This window comes from Macaca thibetana, chromosome 15 (genome assembly GCF_024542745.1).
Source record: "Macaca thibetana thibetana isolate TM-01 chromosome 15, ASM2454274v1, whole genome shotgun sequence".
NCBI classification, from domain to species: domain Eukaryota; kingdom Metazoa; phylum Chordata; class Mammalia; order Primates; family Cercopithecidae; genus Macaca; species Macaca thibetana.
The window spans coordinates 6,493,288-6,515,947 of NC_065592.1; the positions used below are offsets into that span (position 1 = coordinate 6,493,288).

General features: G+C 51.6%; 1 protein-coding gene across 2 annotated transcripts in view; it reads left to right on the top strand.

Moving 5' to 3' along the window:
* MED27 (mediator complex subunit 27) overlaps positions 1 to 22,244 on the top strand; it is a 443,188-nt gene extending 420,944 nt beyond the window's left edge. Inside the window, exons 8-9 of one of the 2 annotated variants that reach the window (XM_050760248.1) lie at positions 19,227 to 19,304; positions 21,675 to 22,244. In XM_050760248.1, the coding sequence (XP_050616205.1) occupies positions 19,227 to 19,304; positions 21,675 to 21,809 (213 nt within the window). In that variant the 3' untranslated portion in view covers positions 21,810 to 22,244. Of the gene's footprint in view, positions 1 to 2,697; positions 3,640 to 19,226; positions 19,305 to 21,674 lie in introns of those variants that run through there. The other variant, XM_050760249.1, reaches the window with a different exon arrangement.
* Positions 22,245 to 22,660: the final 416 nt, after the last annotated feature.

Here is a 22,660-nt window from a genome sequence, read left to right on the forward strand (position 1 = left end):
TTTGAAAGCTTGGTCCGAGTTATCCCCACGATGAAGAATGGTTGTGTCCACCATGTGTCAGGAAGCATAGGACTCTTTTGTAGATTGAGGTGAAATTCACATAACATGAAATTAACCGTTTTAAAGTGACTGCTCCTTGGCTTTAAGTGCATTCACAATAGTGTACATTCACTACCTCTGTCTGGTTCTAAAACATTTCCTCACCCCGGAAGAAAATCTGGTGTGCATTAAGCAGTGAGTATAGGACTTAGTATCAGAGGGGCGTCATGGACCACCCTCTAGTGGTGTTTACTGTACATCAATCCACAGCGCCCCCGGGCCCCTTTTTGGTGATAAGGGCTAGGCAGAGGACAGGTGCCTAGGATTAGGGGAGTAGTCTGAGGCTGAAACCCACACATTTAGGGAACCTATATTAGTGTTATAGATTCACGATCTAATCACAGCTAAATGCAATGTACTACCCTGGACTGGATCCTGAAACAGAAAGAGGTTACTACTGGGGCCAGGCACAGTGGCTCATGCCTGTAATCCCAGCACTTTGGGAGGCTTAGGTGGGTGGATTACGAGGTCAGGAGTTTGAGACCAGCCTGGCCAACATGGTGAAACCCTGTCTCTACTAGAAATACAAAAATCAGCCAGCCTTGGTGGCGGGTGCCTGTAATCCCAGCTACGCAGGAGGTTGCAGTGAGCCACTGTACTCCAGCCTGGGTGACAAAGCAAGACTACATTAAAAAAAAAAAAAAAAGAAGTCGTAGGGGAGGGAGGAAGGGGTTACTAATGGAAAAACTGGTGAAATCCAAATAAAGGTTGGAGTTCAGCTATGAGTGAGTAACCAGTGTTGGTTTCTTCATTGTGACAGATGTGCCATAGTAATGGAAGATGTTAACAGTGGGGCAACGGGGTGAGGGACATGGGAACTGTCTGTTGCATCTCTGCAGCTTTTCTGTAAATCTAAAACTGCTCTAAAATAAAGTTTTAACAAAGAAAATCATAGCTTTACTCTTCTAACACCCCTTTACCCAACTGAGCTCCCTGGAAATGTAATGGAGAAAATAGCCTCCCTCCCTTCCTCCCTCCTTCCCACCCTGTCTTCCTCCCTGGTCCCTGGATCTGGAACATAAAAGAAGGAAGGGTGTGGTTATACACAGGCTTTAGTGCAGGGAACTACATTTCTCATCTTAGTGTTCTTATCTAAGTCACCATACTGGAGGTATTTACTTGTTTCGCATGCAAAAGGTCTCAGCCTTCAATGCTAACATTTTCCCTGCTGACTGTCCTTGTCATTTTTCCCCCAGTGGCTGGTTGAAAAATATTCTGAGGAGAAAGAACACTGCTCATTATCTGTATCTTGCTCTGCTTTAATAGTGAAGAACGTTAAAATGGTTGGTTTTTCCCCTCAACCTGGTCCTTATCTTCATGTCCTCTGTGGTATTGCAATGAGTTCCCTCTCCTGGCTCCACAAAAGGTGAATGATGACTTCTCGAGGGCTGAATGATGACTTCTCGAGGGCCGCCAGCATTGCAGCTCATAACTTGGTCTTTAACAATGGTCCATTTCCATTCCAATACCCTTGACGAGGGAGGAGCTTGCACATGCTCACTTTCGCCTGTTTGTTTTTAATGTTCTTGTATTTTTTAATGCAAGCAGAAAGTGTATTAGGAAGTTGTAAGATGTGTGAAACACAGATTTCGTGAAGCAGATTTAGAAAGACAGTGCTATATTTTTATCCTACCTCCCTTGAAAATAACCTGCCAGGCACTCTTTGTATTTGTTTAAAATTACAAACACACTCTGAAGCAGAAGTGTTTAAAATTTGATATTAGTCTAGTTGGAGAGATTTAGGAGCATCCGCCAATTCCTCCCTTCCAGTCTGTGTAACACGTTTCAAGTAGTAAAAATTGATGAATTCTAAGGAATGGGAATTTTATGTCACTGGTGAGTGGCATATCATGTGTATTTGTGCAGAAGCCTTTCTGAGATTGCTTTATCATCTCTCCTTTCACCTGTTATTAACTAAGTGGACGTAACCTCTGATATTGACCTGTAGCAGATTAAAGAAACACAATTGGGAGAGGTGGTAGTGCCTTCTGATTACAACTAAAGGCAGATAACGTTGAAGCCTTTTTTTTCAGGGACAAGTAAGAATTAAATTAGTGAGTCCTCTCTCTTGCCTACTAAAATGTCTTCCATTTGCTGCCAAATGAAGGAAGCGTATTGGAAAATAATATACAGAATTAAGCTTAATCCTTTATCAATAAAGTCTTCAACTAATCATCATCCACATGGAATGAGTTTGGGATCTTGTAAAAAACAAAAATGTCTTTCTGTATCACTGAGCTTGTGGGAGATGGCGGTAGAAAGCACAAAGCATGCGTGGTGTAGTCTCCATCCCAGGGAAGTGACTGCCGTGCCTGTTTCATCGTGTTCATCTTAGTGGCCAGCAGGTAGACCTCCCTGTGCCACCACCAGGCCCTGCACCATATGCAGAGGTGGGACCACGTTGTCCTTTGCAGATTCAGAGACCTGGCACAGTTTATGGGGTGACGTTAAGTATTTCAAACCTAAATCACCAAAAGAGAAGGATTCGGTGGCAGCATTTCTAAACTCCGCTTTTTAGGATTTGCTATTTCTCAAGATTCTATTTTCCTCCTGTCCACCCACTTATACATGGGGTGTCACGATCGATGTTGCTTTTAGTGTTTCCCAGAAAGACGCTGTTTGGGAGCACTGCGGCAGACATCTTCCACCTGCTCTGCCTGTTTACATCCAGCCAAGTCGACTGGCCAGGGTGGCGTTAGTGCCCAGCACCATCCAGAAAAGCTCAGCCTGCAGCAGTGGCGTGAAGTGCCCTGGGGAGCGGCGTGACATGCTGGAGGAGGCTCCTTGGTCATCAAGAAGAGGAGATTGCTCAGGGTGAAGATGTGTCCTGACAGTGGTGGGAGGTACCAGAGCTGTGCCCACCTCTGAGATGGGAGTTCTGGGCCACCAGCAGCAGCTCACGTGGCATGAATGGCGGAATTCTCCTCCTGCCCTAGCTGAGGTAGAACCCGGAGAGCTCCCTCTCCTAGGCCTTCACCATGTGGTTGCAGTCACTGTGTTGGGTCTGTTTTCTTGCCCACAAGAAGCAGCCGTGGCCAGCCCAGAACGAGGGAAAGCAGAACTGGGAAAGCAGGAAGCCCCGCCGAGGTCCCTCCTTCAATGTGGCAGGGGAGGGGGATTGCCTTGCAGAGCCAAACCAAGCTAACACTCACCTTTTTATTTCTGGCAAACAATGTCAGGAGGTAGGAGAATGGAAGCTTGTCCCTGTCGCATTCTCTCAGGCCCGTGCCTGACCCGCTGGCTTACAGCCTGAGCACCTGAGCTTCTGCAGCAAATCCCACCACAGGAAGCAAAATTCTGCCTTCCTTTTGTCTGCAGATGTTCACGCCGTCAGCAAGCCCTTTTCACTCTTCCTCGTTAGACCCCTTACCCAAGTGCGGAAGTAGCAGAGGGCTGGGGACAGCTTGCTGTGGGTCTGTGGCTGCTAACAGGTTCCCATCATTTACTGTGGTCCCTGGAGGCTCCTTGCACTTGGTCCTAGGATGAAGAAGCTTTTTATAGCCAGCAAGTCTCCAGCAGAGTAGATTCAGAGAATGGGACTTAGAAATGGGCGGGGCGGGTGGGGGGTGACCATCTGAAAGGGCAGAATCACAAAGAGCTAGGAAAGGTTTCAGGCGTGTTCATATTTTTCTGACATTTAAACTCTGCAGGGGCAGCCACTATTTTGATCTTTAACCCCTTCATTTCAAAACAGTGTGCGTTTTCATCCAGCAATTTAGGGAGAGTGAGAGCAGACTGACAGCTACTCACTGCATTAAGTCCTGCTGGGGTGGCTGGAGAGAGAGGTAGAGTGTGTGTACCGCCCAGGTAGGCAGGGGACATCGAGAGAGAGGCCCAAAGGGACCTGCACACACTTTACAGCTTTCTCATCAGAGGTAAGGGACAGCATGAAAGTAGCCCGCAGATGTCCAGCTCTCAGTCCACAGTCATTGCAGAAAGATGAGTAACCCTTTCAGTTTTGCACCATCTGAACTTTTAGCTGTGAGCAAATAGATTGTCCATGGTGGGTCATGTTCTGGGCAGAGTGCCATTTGCTTCTTCATTCCTTTGTTCATTTATTAGTTGATTTTTTTTATTTTTTTATTTTTTTATTTTATTTTTTATAATGGAGTCTCATGCTGTTGGCCAGGCTAGAGTGCAGTGGTGTAATCTCAGCTCACTGCAACCTCCACTTCCCAGGTTCAAGTGATTCTCCTGCCTCAGCCTCTAAGTAGTTGGGATTACAGGCATGCGCTACCATGCCCAGCTAATTTTTGTATTTTTGTAGAGACAGGGTTTCACCGTGTTGGCCAGGCTGGTCTTGAACTCCTGACCTCAGGTAATCCACCTGCTTCGGCCTCCCAAACTATTGGGATTACAGGCGTGAGCCACCACACCCGGCTTGTTCATTCTTTTTAATATGCAAGACTAGCCCCTAACTGAGGCAGACTTTATCAAGGTCTGTTTACTTGGTGGCCACCTGGTGCTTTTCAGTAAAAGAGATTGAGTCAGCCCTAGAAGACTCAGTTCTCTGAAAAGTGGGTGAACACCTGATATTGCATTGGTGGGTACACGGAGAACCTAGCTGACTACCAACCCCAATAGTATTCAAAAGTCCTCACCTATCTCTCCTTCCACCTCCTAGGGAAGGAAACTGTTTCAACATGGGATCATTCCCCAGGGATGGGACCCATCACCCTCCCCTGAGTCAGGCTGTGCTGCACACCTCACTCGGGTGTGTGGAGCCGCTGCAGCATTTCACACCACTAAGAGGCCCCATCAACAGTCATTACGTTATTTTATTTATTTATTTGAAATGGGGTGCCACTCTGTCGTCCAGACTGGAGTGCAGTGCCATGGTCTTGGCTCACTGCAACTTCCACCTCCCAAGTTCAAGCAATTCTTCTGCCTCAGCCTCTCGAGTAGCTGAGATTACAGGTGTGCACCACTACACCCAACTAAATTTTTTTTTTTTTTTTTTTTTGGTATTTTTAGTAGAGACAGGTTTTTACCATGTTGGACAGGCTGGTCTTGAACTCCTGACCTCAAATGATCCACCTGCCTCAGCCTCCCAAAGTGCTGGGATTACAGGCATGAGCCATTGCGCCCAGCCACGTTATTTTCAATCTCTAACATTTCCTCCTACCAGCCTCCTCTGCATTTCCTTCCAAAAGCCTCTCTTCAAATGCCACAGATGAAGGCCTGGAAGAGGCCATGGTTGTGACGAAAGTTCTAAAACCTCAGGCCAGATCTCAGTCCTGTTCGCTGTTCAGCACCCTGCACAGGTGAGACCCCCACACTCAGAGGGACTCCACAGCCGGGAGCAGCCTCCCAGAGTCGTTGAAGGCCCTTCTGCCTTTTACAGATCTCAGCCCTCTGACCATCCCCCCGCCTCTTATATGGTGATTAACTTTTTCCAACAGAGAGAACTTATGTTGTAAGGACAGAATGTGGTGTCATTTTCATCTGTTTCTGTGCGTTCTGTTGCTGCCTCACAAGTGTGTTCCAAACAGATAGAACTGAGGGGACAGCTTTCATCCTTGCGAAGGGAAATGGGCCGCTTCATGTAGCAAGACAGAGTCCTATCCGTGACTCCGATGAGTGGTGTGCCCAAGAGATGTGTGTGTGAGCCCGCTAGTGGGCTGGCGACGGGCTTCAGGGAAGGAGTGGCGGCAGACAGTCCCAGGGCGTCCCTGAGGGCAGCCGTTCCCTCAGCTGACAGCTGGACTGTATTGACCAGGTCACCACGCAGAAGCATCAGCGCGGGGCCTGGGGAGCTGAGAGCTGCAGGGAGGGGCGTCAGGCTCAATTCGACAGCCGAAAACCCTTTTACCGCCACCTTCTCTCTTAATGGTCTTGTTTGAATATTCATGAGCATCTAAACCCCGGACAGATTTGATCATTTGTTCTCCTCTTATGCCGCCCCAGTACCTTTCCTGCACAAGGCTCTCTCAGCCCCTGCTGAGTGTGAGCACGGCCCAGGAGCTCACATGGACCCAGTTTTATGGCTAAAATTGAGCCAGAAAAGCCTGGGCCATCCTGTTGACTTTCTTAGGGCGCGCTGTGTTGCCCTGGAAGTGGTCTGTGGCTTTCCGCCATTAGAGGAATCACAGAGTAGTCATCTGTCATCTCTATAGCTTATTTCTTCCTGAAGGGTTGTGAGGGCTGCAGTGTACTCAGGTCAAAATCTGAAAACTGCTTCTGGGAAGAACACCCACCTTCCCATTCCCCAGGCCCCCGTCCTCAGCCCATAGGGCTGTAAACTCCATGGATGGGCTGCCAACATAGCAGGACCCCATCTGCTCTCTAAGCCCAGGCTGACCTCCCACCATGTTCCCCACAGCGACCATCCCAGAGAGAGGCCATATAGCACAGTGGCTAAGAGCCATTTGCCATGTCATCAGGTCCCGGCTCCCCCACCTATTTCCTGTGTGGATTCACTTGCCTCAGTTTCCTCATCTGTAAAACAGAGACGTAGCTGGGCGCATGGGTCATGCCTGTAATCCCAGCACTCTGGGAGGCCGAGGCAGGGGATCACGAGCCTAGGAGTTTGAGACCAGCCTGGGCAACATGGCAAAACCCCGTCTCCACAAAAAATAAAAATTAGCTGGGTGTGGTGGCATGTGCCTGCGGTCCCAGCTACTCAGGAGGCCGAGGTGGGAGGATGGTTTGGGTGTGGGAGGTTAAGGCTGCAGTGAGCCATGAGAGTACCTGCCCCACAAACTTGGTGTGAAGTTGAATTCATAGGTATGAAGTGTAAGGTGAATTTCTTGTCCACCACCTGGCCGACTTCTCTGAAGGGCCTGTCAATGGTGACACTCTCTTCTCCTGAGAAAGCTATCCCTGCATCCCCTGTGGGCAGGCTTCCTCCCACAGGCCTCTTCCTCAGTGACCACCCCTTCCGTCTGTGCTTCCCATATCTCCGCAGTGGACATGGTGGCTCGGTGTAGGCTGGAGTCAGACAGACCTGGGTTTGCGCCCAGCTGTCGTGTGTAAAGTCAACCCAAGACCCAGCTGCTATGACAGACCCACCCACTCCCACCAAAGCATTGTCCACCTTCCCGTTTTTTCAGGCATGTTATCTGTGCTTCTGGTCACAAAGTGAGCTGAAGAGCCTGTGAGACACCACAGTTACGGCCACGCAGCAGTGCCCTTTGGGCAGCCCTGAAGTGCTGATGTAGGCAGCATCCTAGGTCCAGGACCTGGATCAGTCCCTAGGATCCTGGGAGGGCCAGTGGCACAACCAGTGATCTCTGGAAGGCACCCAAGATTGAGATGTTGTGCCCCAATTTCCCGTTTCCCCCACTGAGCAGGAGTGGCTGGGGGCCGGCGCCTTGGTGGCTGAGCTGCGTCTTGGCGGGTCTCTCTCCCAGCTCTGCAGTCTGCATTCTTCTCCGGTCATTACCTCAAGTTTGATGGAGAAGTAGGTGGTATTGTCTGTGTTTCCTGGGAGCCCAGATGTCTTTGGATGTTTCTCTGACTGCAAGGCTGTTCCTGCAGAAAATAATATCACACCAAGTGGGTGCAGAACAATTCAGGTGTCTTTGGGCTTGGACTTTCCTGGCAGCCAGGGACAGAAACTGACGTTTTGCCATCTGGAAAGCACTGAACTTTTTTCTTTTCATCTAAATAAAAAGCCTTAATTCCTTAATCCTGAGAAATGTCAAAGGCCCTGTGCGTCTCCTCGCAGCCTTGCACAGGGCCTTCGGCAGACATGGAAGGCGGTCAGGACCCTGGAAAGCGCAGCCTCTCACAGGGCCTTTGGCAGACACGGAAGGTGGTCAGGACCCTGGAAAGTTCCCTCGTGTCTACCCTGGGGCTCCCCTGTTCGCCCAGGCCCCACCTCCCAAGCAGTGCCCACCTCTGCTTCTCTACCCCATCCCTTCCTTGTCACTCCACTCCCCTTTCCCCAGTGGCTGAAAATCAATACGTACACTCCTGTCCACTTTCTCTCCCATTCACTCAGGCTCCTGCTAGGTGAGCCGCACCCAGTGCTGAGCCACAGTCCTCTTGGAGACTCTGAGCTAGGCCCAGGGAGGATGGAGATGTGGCAGGTGTGACCTCAAGGAGAGCATGGCTTGGGGGACAGGGGCATCTGGTCACAGGTCTGGCAAGTGCCCGGCAGGGGTGTGCAGAGGATGCTGCTGAGAGTACAGGCAAGGGACCTTCCCCCAGCGGGGGGGTGGGCTGGGATGGGGAAGACCCTGAGCTGAGTCCTGAGGGGTGAGAAGGGCTTAGCCTGACAGGAACATTCCAGGCAGAGGGGCCACTTGAGCACAGACGTGCAGCCAGGAAAACGTGTTGGGGCGGGAGGCGGATTCCTCCAGGAGCCGGCATTGCTGCCATGGAAGGTGGGGACTGAAGGGAAATGCGGCTGAGACCCAGGTCTGCAAGGCCTCCTTTGCTCCTCCAGGGCTTTCAGAAGGATCCCGTAGGTGGCTGTGGAGTGGCCAGCAGGGGCGCATCACCCCTAAAGGCTGTCTGCGACTAGTCTGCACTCAAGGGTCCAAGGAGTTGGGGGCTTCCCTCTCAGGCATCAGTGACACCCTGGCTGGGACTTCAAAGAGGATGAGGTTAGAACCCCCAAAGCAAACCACATCTCATTTATAGAGGCCCTGGTGTGTGCCAGAGATCTTACCAAGGACATCCACAGACTTGCCCCTCTCAGACACAGAGCTTGATCTCCAAAGTGTCAGCAGGGATTTCCGGCAAGATGGAGCAGCAATGTCTGCCTTCACCTCTCCAGTTCCAGCTTAGGCAGCCTTGCCTCTGGTCTCATCCCAGAGCAGCATGCCTGGCTCTGGTGGACAGTTATAAGCCCTTCAGAGCCCATGCAAATGGCTCCTTCATCAAGCAGAGGAGGAAATATTGATCCCATCCAAGTAATCCCAAGTCCCTGAGGGCTTCGATGTTTCCTCTCCAGGCTGCTAGGCCCGCTGAACCCGTGGCATACAAATCCGAGGTACAGATTAGAGACGAGAGCTGCATAATAAAAAATAAATCCCCTGCTTCCGCTCTACTGTACTTTCATCCCCATTTGAGAAGCTCGTCTCTGCGCACTCCCCATCGCCCCCCAACATCACTGTCAGGGCTGACTGCATAGCATTCCAGTTTTGAAATAATGACGGCTCCTCTTTTCATGGAATGAGCACTTCTGGGACTGTTTTAAATATTCTTCATCAAACCAGCACACATCCTCAGAGCAACACTGCTGGCAGGGATTGGTGTCTTTTTAAACATTTAACACACTTGGTTCATGTCTTTGCCCACAGGACCCACAAAGAGTTTTCTCCTTCCAAGAGATTCCTACTGTCCCTCTCCTTACGGGTGGCTCTGTCCTTGGCGAAACTCTTCGTGGAGACCCAAACTCTTGGGCTAATCTCCTTGTGTAACATTAAAATACATCCACCCAATGAAAGCCCATTCTGATCTCTGCATCGTGGGAACCGCCTGGGCACCTGTGCCTAGCACACGTTTGGCTTTGCTGCCTGCTACTGGAGTGCTCCAGAGTCTGGTTGAGCGGCACAGAGGCTTCCCACACAGAGAACAGTGCTGTGCAGGTGGTCTCCCTGGTTCCAAGCTGAATTCTCAAGCTCTTTGAACTGGCCTAGAATCTGAGGCCCACCTGAGAGTGCCTTCGCATCAGGGCAGCAGGTGGGTTCCTGGATTAGGGCAGGAACTTCAGGGCACAGCGTGTCCATGCTGCCAGGAGGTAACTAGGGCAGCTCCGGCTCTGCAGCAGCATCCACTGAAAACCTAGACCTCGAGGGGCCTGCAGAATTACCCAGCCCCACCCCAGCCTCACCACGCTCTTCTACCAAGGGCCAGCAGGGAAGAGGCCCCCCAGGCCATTCATCACTAAGCTAGGGTCGAATCCCGGTCTCCTGACGGTTCCCCTCTGCCTTTTTGTCACTTTCACCCAGGTCTAAGGGAATCTTCTCTTCACAGTATATAGAAGCCCATATTGGCTGGAGGGAAGCCACAGTCTGGGTCCCTACCAGGCTTCTCTTTTAAATAAGCAACTTCTAAACACTTGAGTACTTAACTTTCCCTATTTACTAATCTTGTGGGGAAATACTCAGAATAATGAGAGGCGCCCACTCTCCTCGCTTGGCTTCGTGGGCTGTGTGCCGGCAGATAATGCCCTCAGCGGGTGCGTTGGGAAGAGCATCCCTGTTCAAGCTTAGCTCTCCCGGCGCTACTCAGCCACAGTCCTGTCCCCTGGTGGTGGGAAGCAGGCAGTGGCCCACAGCGGCCCTTGCACCTCCACCCAGAATCATCTCAGGGAGCCTGTGAACTCCTGGGTCCTGGTCCCCAGCCTGCTCCACCAACCAGGAGCTGGAAGGCGGTTCCCAACAGTCAGCCTCCAGAGTCTGTTCCTTACCTGCATGCCGGCCAGCAGCCTCCACTCTGGCCCAGAAGCATGCCCCCTGGGGCCAGCTGGTGCTCGCGACCTTCGGGCACTCAATTCCTGGATCACTGAGAAATACAAGGGCCCCTGTTTTAGAACTCCTGGCAGAAACTGTAAGTTTCCATTTAAATCAAATCAAATACCCCAAGTTGAAAGTATTCAGAAAATTCAGAGGAAAAAAGATAGGAAAGAGGTGCAAGGTTGGGTCGGGTGCGGTGGCTCATGCCCATAACCCCAGCACTTTGCGAGGTGGGAGGATCATTTGAGCCTAGGAGTTCAAGACCAGCTAGGACAACGTGGCAAGACCTCATCTTTACTAAAAATAAAAAAATTAGCCAGGCATGGGGGTGTGTGTCTGTCGTCCCAGCTATTTGAGAGACTGAGGCAGGAGGATCACTTGAGCCCAGGAGTTCGAGGCTGCGGTGCACTGTGATCAGACCACCGCACTCCAGCCTGGGTGACAAGTACAAGTTCACCCCTGAAACAGAGGACAAGGGTCTTGCTGTGGAGGACGCTGTTGTTCCTGTGCCAGGCTGGCGACTGGCATTGTCATCTTCTCAACATTACCCCATCAAGGAGCCCAACAGACCCTTGCTTTTTAAAGAGGAAACTGCTGAGGAACAATAGTGTATTAAGAGGGTTTTTCTCCCCAGTCCTTTCTGTGTCATCAGAGTGTCCTTTATTCTTCCCTTACTGCCATAGAACAAACCTCCATCTGGTCAACATAAAACCTGGGCTCTGGGGGTTAAGCTTCAGCGAGAAATCAGCTTGCTGGGCCTAAACCTGTTATCTTTGCCACCACAGCGGGAGAGGGCCTGAGTAGGAAAAAGCGTGTGGGTGCTGCATACCCAATCTGGGATGTACAGTGGGGTGAGCACCGAATCCGGGGTGTAAAGCAGGACACGCACCTGAATACATACAGCAGGACGCACACCTGAATCTGGGGCTCAAAGTAGGATGCACACCGAATCCCAGGCACACAGTAGGATGCACACCGAATCCCGGGCACACAGTAGGATGCACACTGAATCCCGGGCACACAGTAGGATGCACACTGAATCCCAGGCACACAGTAGGATGCACACCGAATCCCGGGCACACAGTAGGATGCACACCGAATCCCGGGCACACAGTAGGATGCACACCGAATCCCGGGCACACAGTAGGATGCACACTGAATCCCGGGCACACAGTAGGATGCACACTGAATCCCGGGCACACAGTAGGATGCACACTGAATCTGGGGTCCACAGTAGGATGCACACTGAATCCCGGGCACACAGTAGGATGCACACCGAATCCCGGGCACACAGTAGGATGCACACCGAATCCCGGGCACACAGTAGGATGCACACTGAATCCCGGGCACACAGTAGGATGCACACTGAATCTGGGGTCCACAGTAGGATGCACACCGAATCCCGGGCACACAGTAGGATGCACACTGAATCCCGGGCACACAGTAGGGTGCACACTGAATCCCGGGCACACAGTAGGGTGCACACTGAATCGGGTCCACAGTAAGGCCATCCCGCTCTCCCCACCCTGCCCCTTTCCTCACACTGCACTTTCATTTCCTCGGTGAATGTGTGTACGTGCCCACCTGATGCAGCCGCGTTGTATTTGCCCCATTTCCCCCTCTTTGTCCACGGCAGGGAGGCTCATTCAATCTGGAGGTCTTCTTGAGGGCCCACTGGTGTCTCTGTCAGACCGTTTGGAGGGTTGGGGCCAGCACATAGCAGGGAGCCAGACAGGTTGAAGCTTCTGGCTGAGAGGTGGAAGGAACATTGTATCGGTGACAGGAACTGGGGTGTAAGTGAGGAAACTTGTTATCCAATCCCAGCTCTACCCTAAAAGTGCTGAGGTCCAGTCCCTCTGGGGAAGAGAGGGCCTGGAAATGGCACCTTTCTTCATCGCCCTACAACCTCTGTCCACCCCAAGAGGCCTGGAGTGGGGGCCCATCAGGCTTGGGGCGTAGAGTCTGGGCACTCAAGCTGGGGTTCAGAAGGTCAGAACAAACTCCTGCTCTGCACCTAGCAGCTCCTTGGCTTGGGCAAGTCACTTAACCTCCCTGTGACTTAACCCTCTGACTTAGAAGTGTCAAATGTGAGAGTACCTCTGTCATAAGGTTGTCGGGTTGTCGTGGGGATTCAGAGGGCTAAAACTGCGAGGGGACACATTTGGCGGGCGCTTGCCATATGTTGGACACTTGAGGTCTGTATGTCAGTGCACTGTCCCTGCATTGGCCCATTTAACCCTCGCCCAAGGTCACACAGCTCACAAGGGACAGATCCAGAGGCTGGGCTCCTGTTGGAGGAGCCACACACCCGGGCTGTGCAGTGTAGACCAGCTCTCGCACAGGGTTAGTGCTCAGTAAATGGCGATGTGGGTTGTTGCTGTTATTGCAGGCAGTGCCACTTTGGGTTTAGCTAAAATAACTCATGATCTCCGAAGCACCCTCCAGCTCTGATTGTAGGAGGGGGGCCGTCAGGAGCTCCGTGCACACAATATGGCAGAGGAGCTTTGGGAGACTGTTTTGACTGGCATCTCCTTTTCCAGCGCGTTGACTGGCAGCTGTTTCAAGGTCTCTTGAAAGAGTCCCTACTCCCTCCCTGAGCTCCGTTCTCTCTGGGTTTGGATATGCTGAGAGAGGGTAGGGAAAACTGAAAGGAACATTGATCAAGTGAACTGGATCTGTTGGCAGGCAATGGAGATGTCACCCTTCTCACAGTAAATCACTGCAGGTCACCACTGAGACAGGGGACACACCCCAAAGGAGGCCTCTGAGGGTTCTCTGCCTTGGGGTGATCAGGGCGCCTCCCAGCGAAGCCCCTCCCCTATGTCGCCCTCTGCCCCTCTTTGTGAGGCCTGTCTCCCTATCCCCGCGTTCCTCTTCTTCAAGGGCCCCTGTCTTACTGGCTTATTGTTACCCTCCTGCCTCCTCCTCCCTCCCTTTCCTTGGGCTCGCATCCCTTTGATCTTTTTACAAGCCTTTTTTCAAACCGGCACTCACTGGTGGGGTGAGTCGCCTCCCTCTCATTGGGAGCATTAGTGCCCTTCCTGGCCTCCGCCAAGAGGGAGGGCGGCTTTTATCTCCCAGTGGAATCTCATTAGCTTTGCCACACAATGGGACCGAACCTCGGCTGCCACAGAGTGGATTTAAATTAGTTAATAGCAGATTTTTTTTTTTGCCCCCAGCCTGTTTTTTCCACATCTTGGATGCTGAGCAAAAAAACAACTTTGTTGTTGAAAAATGTAAAACAAAAAAATGTTGAAGGTGGAATGCTTTGACAAGAAGGAAGATCATTGTAGGTGAAGTTCTCCTGTGTTCCACAACCATCCACAGGAATTCGAAAACCAGCAGTGGAGGACTTGGGGAGGACAGGAGGGAAAACATAGCAAGTTAATCAGCTTTGTTTCCTTCTATTAAAATATTTCTGTAATTGGCGGTGGGAAATTGAAGAAATCGAGTGATTGCATCAGTGCTGGAAAAAGCTGCCACCACTTGGCAATGGAAGAGAATACTTTATACTGGACCTTTTGAAAAAGAGGCTGAGTTTGGCCAGATTGCCGACCAGCAATGGAAAAACTAATTAGGTGCCTTGCCTGTGAGCCAGACGCCCAGCAGGGCTGTGGCGCATGACTCCCGCCGCCTCTGAAGAGGACACTTTCTAGTGAATTCAGTTTGTGCTACCCTTGAGCAGCCTGTGCTACAGCAGGTGCATTTGTGAATCTCCCAACCTGTGCCTGGCGTCGGAATTCTAGCTTCCCAAAGACTTATCCGCCCTGGGAGATGGTGGGCAGCTGCTGGCCACAGCCCTGGGCCTGCACCTTTATCTGCAAACTGGGAGAGCCAGGGATGGGAGTCAGTGGGTGGGAGGTGGGCAGAGGCCTGGGCCTCCCAGTGTTTGGGCTCCCACAGTGCTACCCTCACCCACTATGTGCATCTTCCCAGCTTCTGGACATCCTCACTCCTCCTCTATCAAATGTAAATAAGAATAGGGGGTGGGAGGCTGAGGCAGGAGAATGGCGTGAACCCGGGAGGCGGAGCTTGCAGTGAGTGTGCCACTGCACTCCAGCCTGGGCGACAGAGTGAGATTCCGTCTCAAAAAAAAAAAAAAAAAAAAAAGAATAGTGGGCCAGGTGCAGTGGCTCACGCCTGTAACCCCAGCACTTTGTCAGGCTAATGACGTAAGCCAGGAGTTCAAGACCAGCCTGGGCAATATAGCGAGACCCTGATTCTACAAAAATAAAAAATTAGCTGGGTGGGGTGGCATGAGCCTATAGTCCCAGCGATTCAGAAGGCTGAGGTGGGAGGATTGTTTGAGCCCAGGAGGTCAAGGCTGCACTGAGCTAAGATCGTGCCACTGCCCTCCAGCCTAGGCGACAGAGCAATACCCTCTCTGTGTCAGAAGAAAAAAGAAAAAGAAAAGCACCTATCTCCAAGTTACTGTGGGAATTAAATGAGAGGGGCACACAGGGCTTGGCACATAATAAGCTGTTACTAATAATAGCTACTATAAGTTAATAAAATATCTGATGGGTCTTTAAAAAAAAGCACTTTTCAGAAATAAGGAAACCCCCCACTCTACAGGCACCTGTTATGAAAACCTTCCACCCTGGCACCCCACAGTGCCCATCGTGAAACTCGGGGGGTGCCATTCATTTTGATTCATGAGAAAGACAGACTGTCATTCTGATTTGTATTTCTTTGTTTCATGGCCCAGAATCAAATGCTTAACCCTCTGGGGGCCATGCTCCTGTAGTGCCTGGGATATGCCCCAGCCTTGCCACTCAAAGCCCAGTCCCTAACCAGCAGCATGGGCACCCCTGGGAGTCGGCTGGTAGTGCTGATGCTCTGCCTCTCCCCAAGTTCCTAGATGAAAATCTGACAAGACCCCCGGTGATTGGTGATTGTGCGCTCACAGGCCTTGCATTCTCACCCATTTTAGCATCCCTAGGAATAGCCTGGAGGGGCTGACATAGTGTCTGGGCCCCACCCTGGAGATTCCAATGCTGTGGCGAGAGAGGGAAAGCCATAAGAGGGTTTTAGGGGATTGACATAGTTGGGTTTCTGGTTGAACGATGGCAATCACTCATGTTTTCTGACCAGCACACACTTCTGCCCACTACTTCATCCTCACAGTCATCCCCTGTGGTAGGCACTCTTTGTCATTATCCCCATTTTCCAGATGGGAAAACTGCAGCGAAGAAAGATGAAGTGCCTCACCCAAGGCATCGCTGCTGGAATGGGTGGAGCCCATGCTCTTTCCCTCTTTGCTACAGAATGTTCCCTCTGAGCCGTGATGAGGCAGGCAAGGTGGGAAGAAGTAGAAGGATTTGAGATAAATAACTTGGAACCACGTATGAGGCAGGGGGAAGACAGGTGACAGGCCGGGGCCCAGGTTTCTGGCTCGGGCCTCTGGGTGAAAGGCCATTTAGCAAAAATGCTGGAGGAGGTGCAGGTCCGGAAGACCACTCAAGATGTTCCTGTAATTCACATGATGCCTTGCCTGGAGAGAGCACCTTGCGGTTATCAAAACTAAGTTGTCTTGGAACTTGGCTTGGAGAACTCAGGTTCAGCCAGAGGAGGTCAAGTCCAGAGGTCAGCTGAGGAAGGGAGGAGGAGATGGGCACAGATCTGTCAGGCCAGGGAAGATGAGCTCAAATAAAGATCAGGAAGCCAGGCCAGGTGCCCAGGGAACAGCAGGCTGGGGAGGGTTTGGGGAATCCTGGGGGTGCAGGCTCTTGTTGGTTTGGTTAGAGGCTGTAAACTCCAAAGGCCACAGGGGCCAGCCAGGTCCCCTGATGAGTGGAGCAGGCTGGATCTAAGACCCTAGAGTGCTCAGGCAAACTGCACATGTCACCGCCCCTCCACTGCTGCAGCTGGTGGCCACGTGGCAGTGCCAGGGTCACACACACAGATGAGGAGAAGCTGGGCCCTGTTTAAACGTCACAGTAGCCTGTGAGACAGTCCCCAGATCCTCCAATGCTTCAAGAGGAGCTGGGCACCATGGTTAAGTGAAGTTTCCCGAATTTTAAGTGTTGGTCATTTGTGTTTAAAAATGTGAAGACAAAAGAAAGAAAAGTGCAGCCAGACAGAGCCTCTCCGCCTGCACGTGGCTGCAAGGCCGAAGTGGACAGAGGCGGTCTCACCCCAGGGGCCTCCCAGGGACCGACGTTCCCATGGCGGGGAAGGTGTCACACTGGAGCTACAGAACAGCAGGGCCGGAGCAAACAAAACCAGCCCAGCTGCCTCGGCTGTTCCAACAGAAGCTACACTGGAGACATTTTAAAAATAAATGGGGTGAGAAGAAAGAATTCTCCAGAAACTTTGGTTCTTCTGTAATGGCAAGTATAATTGCAAAAAACATCTTGTCAGCCCGTAAAATGGCACTTTCACGGGTTTTCTTAGCAAGGGAGCTAGATGGGCAAGAACCAAGCGTTCAAGTTCACGGACCGTTCAAGCCCAGTTTGCTTTGCTGTGTTTTGTAGCCATTAATTTCCCCCCACCAATTACCACCAGTCATTTTGCAAAGTTATCATTACTACTGTTTAAAAGAAAAAAAAAAAAAGCATTGCTCATTTTAGAAAGCTGTCTGTCAAAAATGCTTAAAATAAAAGCAGTCTTGGCACTCGAAGGAGTAAGTACCATTTATCTTGAAAGCCACTTGGGTAAGAATTTCTCAGCAGTGTTGGCTACATGAACTGTTGATGTATTTGCGACAAAGTGCAGGTGTTTATGGTCCATGGCCTTTGGTGAGTGGGCGTTTTTAAGTTTACTTCTTTATTCAACAAATATGTATTGGGCACCTGCTGTATGCAGGGTGATATCCTAGGCCTCGGGGATGCAGTATGAACCAGGCAGACATGATTCCTGCCCCGCGGAGCTGACCGTCTGTCTGGTGGGGCTCACCAGCCATCGGGCAGGCCGTGAAAGTCCACTGGGAAATAGGGCAAGTCCAGGGCCCAGGCAGAGCAGAAGAGGAGACCAGGCAGGCGGGGCTGGTGGCATTGCCAGAGAGTGAGTGCTTCCCACGACTGGCTTCACGCTGTTCTCTCACCAGCCTTACTCAATATGTAAGACAATCTCCATTTTATGGAGGGGGAAACTGAGGCTATAGAGAGGCCCCATAAGAGGCCAGGGGGCCAGGCCCTGGCTTGCCTGGCTGCACAGCCGGTGTCCTCACACTTCGTGGGGCAGCCTCTCCAGCTGCAGGTGTGGACACATGTCGCCGTGCGGGGCCCAGACCCTGGTCTCCACCTGCCCAGCTTGCTCTACCCCTGCATGGGTTCAGCCGCGTACGTAGCGTTCATTGGGGGCTAGAAAATGGCCACGTCTGCACAAGTGAGACCTGTGTTCATTCTTGTTCTCAAAGCTAAGGACTTTCTCTGGAGTTTTTTGGGTTTTTGGTTTAGGTGTGGTTTTTTCATTTTGTTTTGTTTGAGACAGGGTCTCTGTCGCCCAGGCTGGAGTGCAGTGGCACAATCGCAGCTCACTGTAGCTTCAACTTCCCAGGCTCAAATGATCCTCCCACCTCAGCCTCATAAGTAGCTGGGACTATAGGTGTGTGGCATCACAGCCAGCTAATTTTTTGTATTTTTTATAGAGGCAGGGTCTTGCTCTATTGCCCAGGCTGGTCTTGAACTCCTGGGCTCAAGTGATCCCCCCGACTCAGCCTCCCAAAGGTCTGGGATTACAGGCATGAGACACCGCGCCCGGCTTGTTTTGTTTTTAATGATGACATGTGCGATGTCAAGAATCCCTAATGAGGACAATCATGTAAACCATTACTTTGAACATGACTATCAAATTAGGTATAATCTGCTCATTTGCTGATTGATGGCAGGCATTAACAATTCACAGTGTCATACAGTTTCAGAACCACCAGGGTTCTCAGGCCAGCCCCTTTGCTTCTCGGAAGCGGCATGGAGACGCAGAGAGGATAAGTAGCTGGATCAAGGTCAGGGGGTGGTGCCGGAGCTTAACCCTGTGCTCTTTCCATCTGGTCACCTGATGCCTTCAGTGGACCTCAAGCAGCCTTGCCCTTGGCCTTGCTGATAAACTTCCCCTGAGGAGTCGGGAGACAACGGGTGCAGACCCCTAGGGTGCTGACCATAGGCCACAGCCTTCAGGGAGCTGGTGAGGGGACCACACCAGGCGCGCCCGGCTCCTTCGAAGGGCCCTCCTAGCAGTGGTGAGGCCCAGCAGAACAGCCTTAGAAACTTCCAGGCTCACCATCATAAATCCTGTGTGGCTACAAATGGTGACAGAATGAGAATTCAAGGAAACAGAAAGAGTTGCCCTGTTGGGAAAAACGTCCCAGGAGGAAGAGGAAGTGTGTGTACCAGGCGGAAGTGCTCCTTGGCCTATGTCCTGTGTGTGCCGTGCCTCGCTGAGCAGGGAGGCCTGGGATCCTCTCCGGGATCTGCCCCCACTGGCCTCTGGCTGCTCCCTCTGCCAGTGCTCCAGCCTGGCCAGGCTTTCAGTTGCTGGAATCGTCCACACTCCCCCTGCCTCCAGGCCCGCATCCTTTCTGCCGACAGCATGCCCCTTCTCCCCCTCTGACTCCCCAACTCTCCTAACGAGTTTTTCTACAGAGATTCTATTTTAGATGCCCTTTCCTCCACGAAATACTCAGATCTGTTTTCACACAGAAGGCGTGCCTTTGTCCTGCTTGTTTTCTCCATGCCGGCTGGGAGTGGCCGCTGACTAGTCTTTGTCCCGCACTCTCAGGTAACAGACCACGCCACCACTGCCCTGCTCCACTATCAGCTGCCCCAGATGCCGGATGTCGTGGTCCGATCCTTCATGGTAAGTGGCTTCAGGAGTCAGGTCTCCTGTTTAAACCTTGGCTCCCTTCAAGTGAGAACAGGGAGCTTGAAGGGCAGCCGTTGAATCTTCAGACTTTGAGGGCCTCCCAGTGGGAGATGGGGCTGCCAGTTTAAAACTGCTACTTTCTTTAAACTGGGAAGGGATCTGGGAGAAACCACTTCCAGCTTCATTCACTAGTGCTTTCTTCTACTTGCTGAAAATGCGGTGTTTTCAGAAATGATCTTCCAAAATAGTTCCCAGCATTGACTTAGTCCACAGATACTTCATTGAGCTCCTAATCTGGGCCAGGCCCTGTGGCTGGCGCAGCACATGTCGCAGTGAATTAAATCGCGCAGTTCCCCAAGACGTTTACTCCTTCGATTTTCAGAGTTGGAGCTGGAGATGGAAGCAGCCGCAAAGCAGCCATTCCTGTGGTGTGCTGCAGCCGGCTCCTGCCAGTGCCTGTTCAGTGTCTTGCGAGCTGGTTCTTCAGCCACTACTAGTTTGAAATCAAACTTGGTGGGAGTGTGGACACCACGGAAATCAGCAAACACTGCAAATCAGGACTTTCCCCGACCCCAGGGCCAGTTGATCAGCATTTATCACACAGCCACCAGTTGGCCTAAGCAGGGCTAACACCATGTCCCCCGCATCCTTGACAGACGTAGCCAGTTGTTGCACTGTCATGCTCACACGGCCGCGTGCTCTCACGCCGGCAGACCCCAGTGTCCACCGCTGCCGGGACTCCCTAGAAAGTCTGCCGGTTAGAGAAGCGACTCCAGAGACTCACCTGTTAGCAAGGCCAAATCAGTGTTCATCCCATCACATGGGCATCAACAGTCCCACTGCTCAGAGAGCCTGGAGTTCATTTGTCGGAAGACACATCCCTGGTGCATTGATTGGCTTCATGATGGTGGCAGACTGGGCACAACACGGCCAGGTGCCCAGAGCTCCTCACGGAGTGGTCCTTCTGTATGTCCAGGGAACGGTTCCCCTGCTCCAATTTCAGATAGCTGCAAAGACTTGCTTTTGAGCCTAACACGTTGTAATGCCCCCTTTCCCTTTGGTAACTGACTTTGGGATTCAGGGAAGATTTGAATCCCAGTGACTCCACTCAGGAGGCTGAAGCAGGAGGATCGCTTGAGCCCAGGAGTTCGAGGTTACAGCGAGCTATGATCGATTGCACCACTGCACTCCAGCCTGGGTGTCAGAGTGATGTCTGGCCTCTAAAAAAAAAAAAAAAAAAAAAAAAAAAAAAAGAACCCTTTTCATCTGTTATAGCACTCAGCACTGTGCTCAGCGACACCAGCCAATTAATACCAATCTGTTGATTGATTGATTTGAGGCACAGGCATGAGTACTATTTGTGGCAGAGACAGAACTTCTGCTAGTTAGGGAAGAATAAGTAGTTTAACTGAATGACCTCGTGACCTCGTGTTTATTGCCAAAACCCCCAAACATCTGGCCTTTGGAAAGGGGGACAGGACTGATGGGCCATGCCCTGTCACCATGAAGGCAGCTGTGGTGGAGATGGAGATGGAAGAATTTGTATCAATAAGCTCGGCCGACCTCTTCGAGTAACAGTTTTCTCTTATAGACATAATTCAGGAGGACATGAAATGACAAGATTCATGTGCCCCTTTCACAGCGAGAACTTGCTTGCCTTCCGTTTGGGGTTTGGGTATTTTTTTCTTTGGTAGTGAATCTCCTTGGGTTTGAGAATTGAGTTACGGGAGGCTCATCCTTATGTATGACGCCCAAGAAAGCTCTGCACTCTGAACCACTCAAGTGTGGATTTGCTGCTTATGATGTTATTTAGTGGCACCAGAGCTGTCCCCACCCACCCCCCCCCCAGTGTGTCAGGCCACACTGTGACAGTGAGTGACGACCTCTGAAATCAGATTAGCTAGAAGGCATGTTGACCTCCTCGGAGAAATCTGAAATTGTCCTCGGTTCCAAGGCTTCCTTAGCACACACCCACAGCCCGCTCTTAGTGGTGGGCAAGGAGAAGAGGATGGATACTGACATTCAGAAGACACGAGACCCAGAAAGTGAAAGCGGGGTGCTGGCCCCCAGACGCCAGGCTGCTCGGTGGTTCCCGGGGACTCCAGAGAGGCCTTCCTGCTTTTGAGAGTAGGGGTTTCTATTTTCAAAACCCCCTCGGTTGGGAGGGGCAAGCGAGCATCACAAGTGAACATCAGCAGTCAGGTGACCTTGTGGGTTCCGCCTGCTGCTCCCTGTGAAATCACGGGGCGTCTTCTGGGGCCAAAGCCAACTTAAGTTGTCTGGGCCATTAGGCTTGATAGGAAGGAGGACTTTGGGAGCACCCGTATACCATTCTTTCACTTCTCTCCTCGTTTCTCTTTTTAGACCTGGTTAAGAAGTTACATAAAGCTGTTCCAGGCCCCGTGCCAGCGCTGCGGGAAGTTTCTGCAGGACGGCCTTCCCCCGACGTGGAGGGATTTCCGAACCCTCGAAGCCTTCCATGACACCTGCCGGCAGTAGCCCCCACGCTAGCCCCAGCCTCAGACCCCACCCGGCACCTTCCCAGACACACAGGAAGCCCACAGAAGGCTCAGTTGCTTCCTCACTGCCCAGATGTGTACAGCCACTCCTCCCTTTCATAAAACAGCGCCATGTGTGCTGAGGCCACTCTCGAAGAGCAGGCCCCCTCTGTGGCCGATGCGACTGATCATTGCCACTAGCCAGTAGACTGAAGGCAAAGAAGACTTTTCTAGAAGCTGTGCAGCATGCTCCTCGTCCGCGTGTCGGCAGTGCTGGTGAGCTGACCTCCGGCCACCGTGCCTGTCTGTCGTTTCCGTGAGCTGTTACTGGAATGAGCCCTTGTGTTCATGGCGATCGTCATGCAGGGTTCTTGTGTTTTGTGGGGTTTTGGGTTTGGTAACTTATTTTTATAAGCAATAAACCTTTTGTACCCTGGACAAGGCTTTGTCTCCTGTTTCTTACAGCACCTTATAAGAACTACACATTCAGTTCATGAACACGTAATGGACCTGGGCCCTTTGAGGAAACAGAAACCAGCACATCCCATGTTCACAGGGTGGTTCTTTTTGAGCAGGTACTGCCCTGTGTCCTGCTTGCCGGGGAGAGGGCAGTGCTGGGAGATCCTCTACTTCAGAGACACTGTGATGGCTTGAAAAATGGATGATTCTTTTTGAGAAAAAGAGCATGCAGAAGTTTCTTTTTACTAAACCAGTCACATGTACACCCCAGAGGGAAAGGAACCCGCCCGGGTTAGCCGGCCAGACGCACGTGAGCAGCACTCGCTGGGGTGTCGGCTTGTGGGCGCCAGGTTTTGTCCTCAATATTACTGTGACTTGATCCCAGCCCCATCT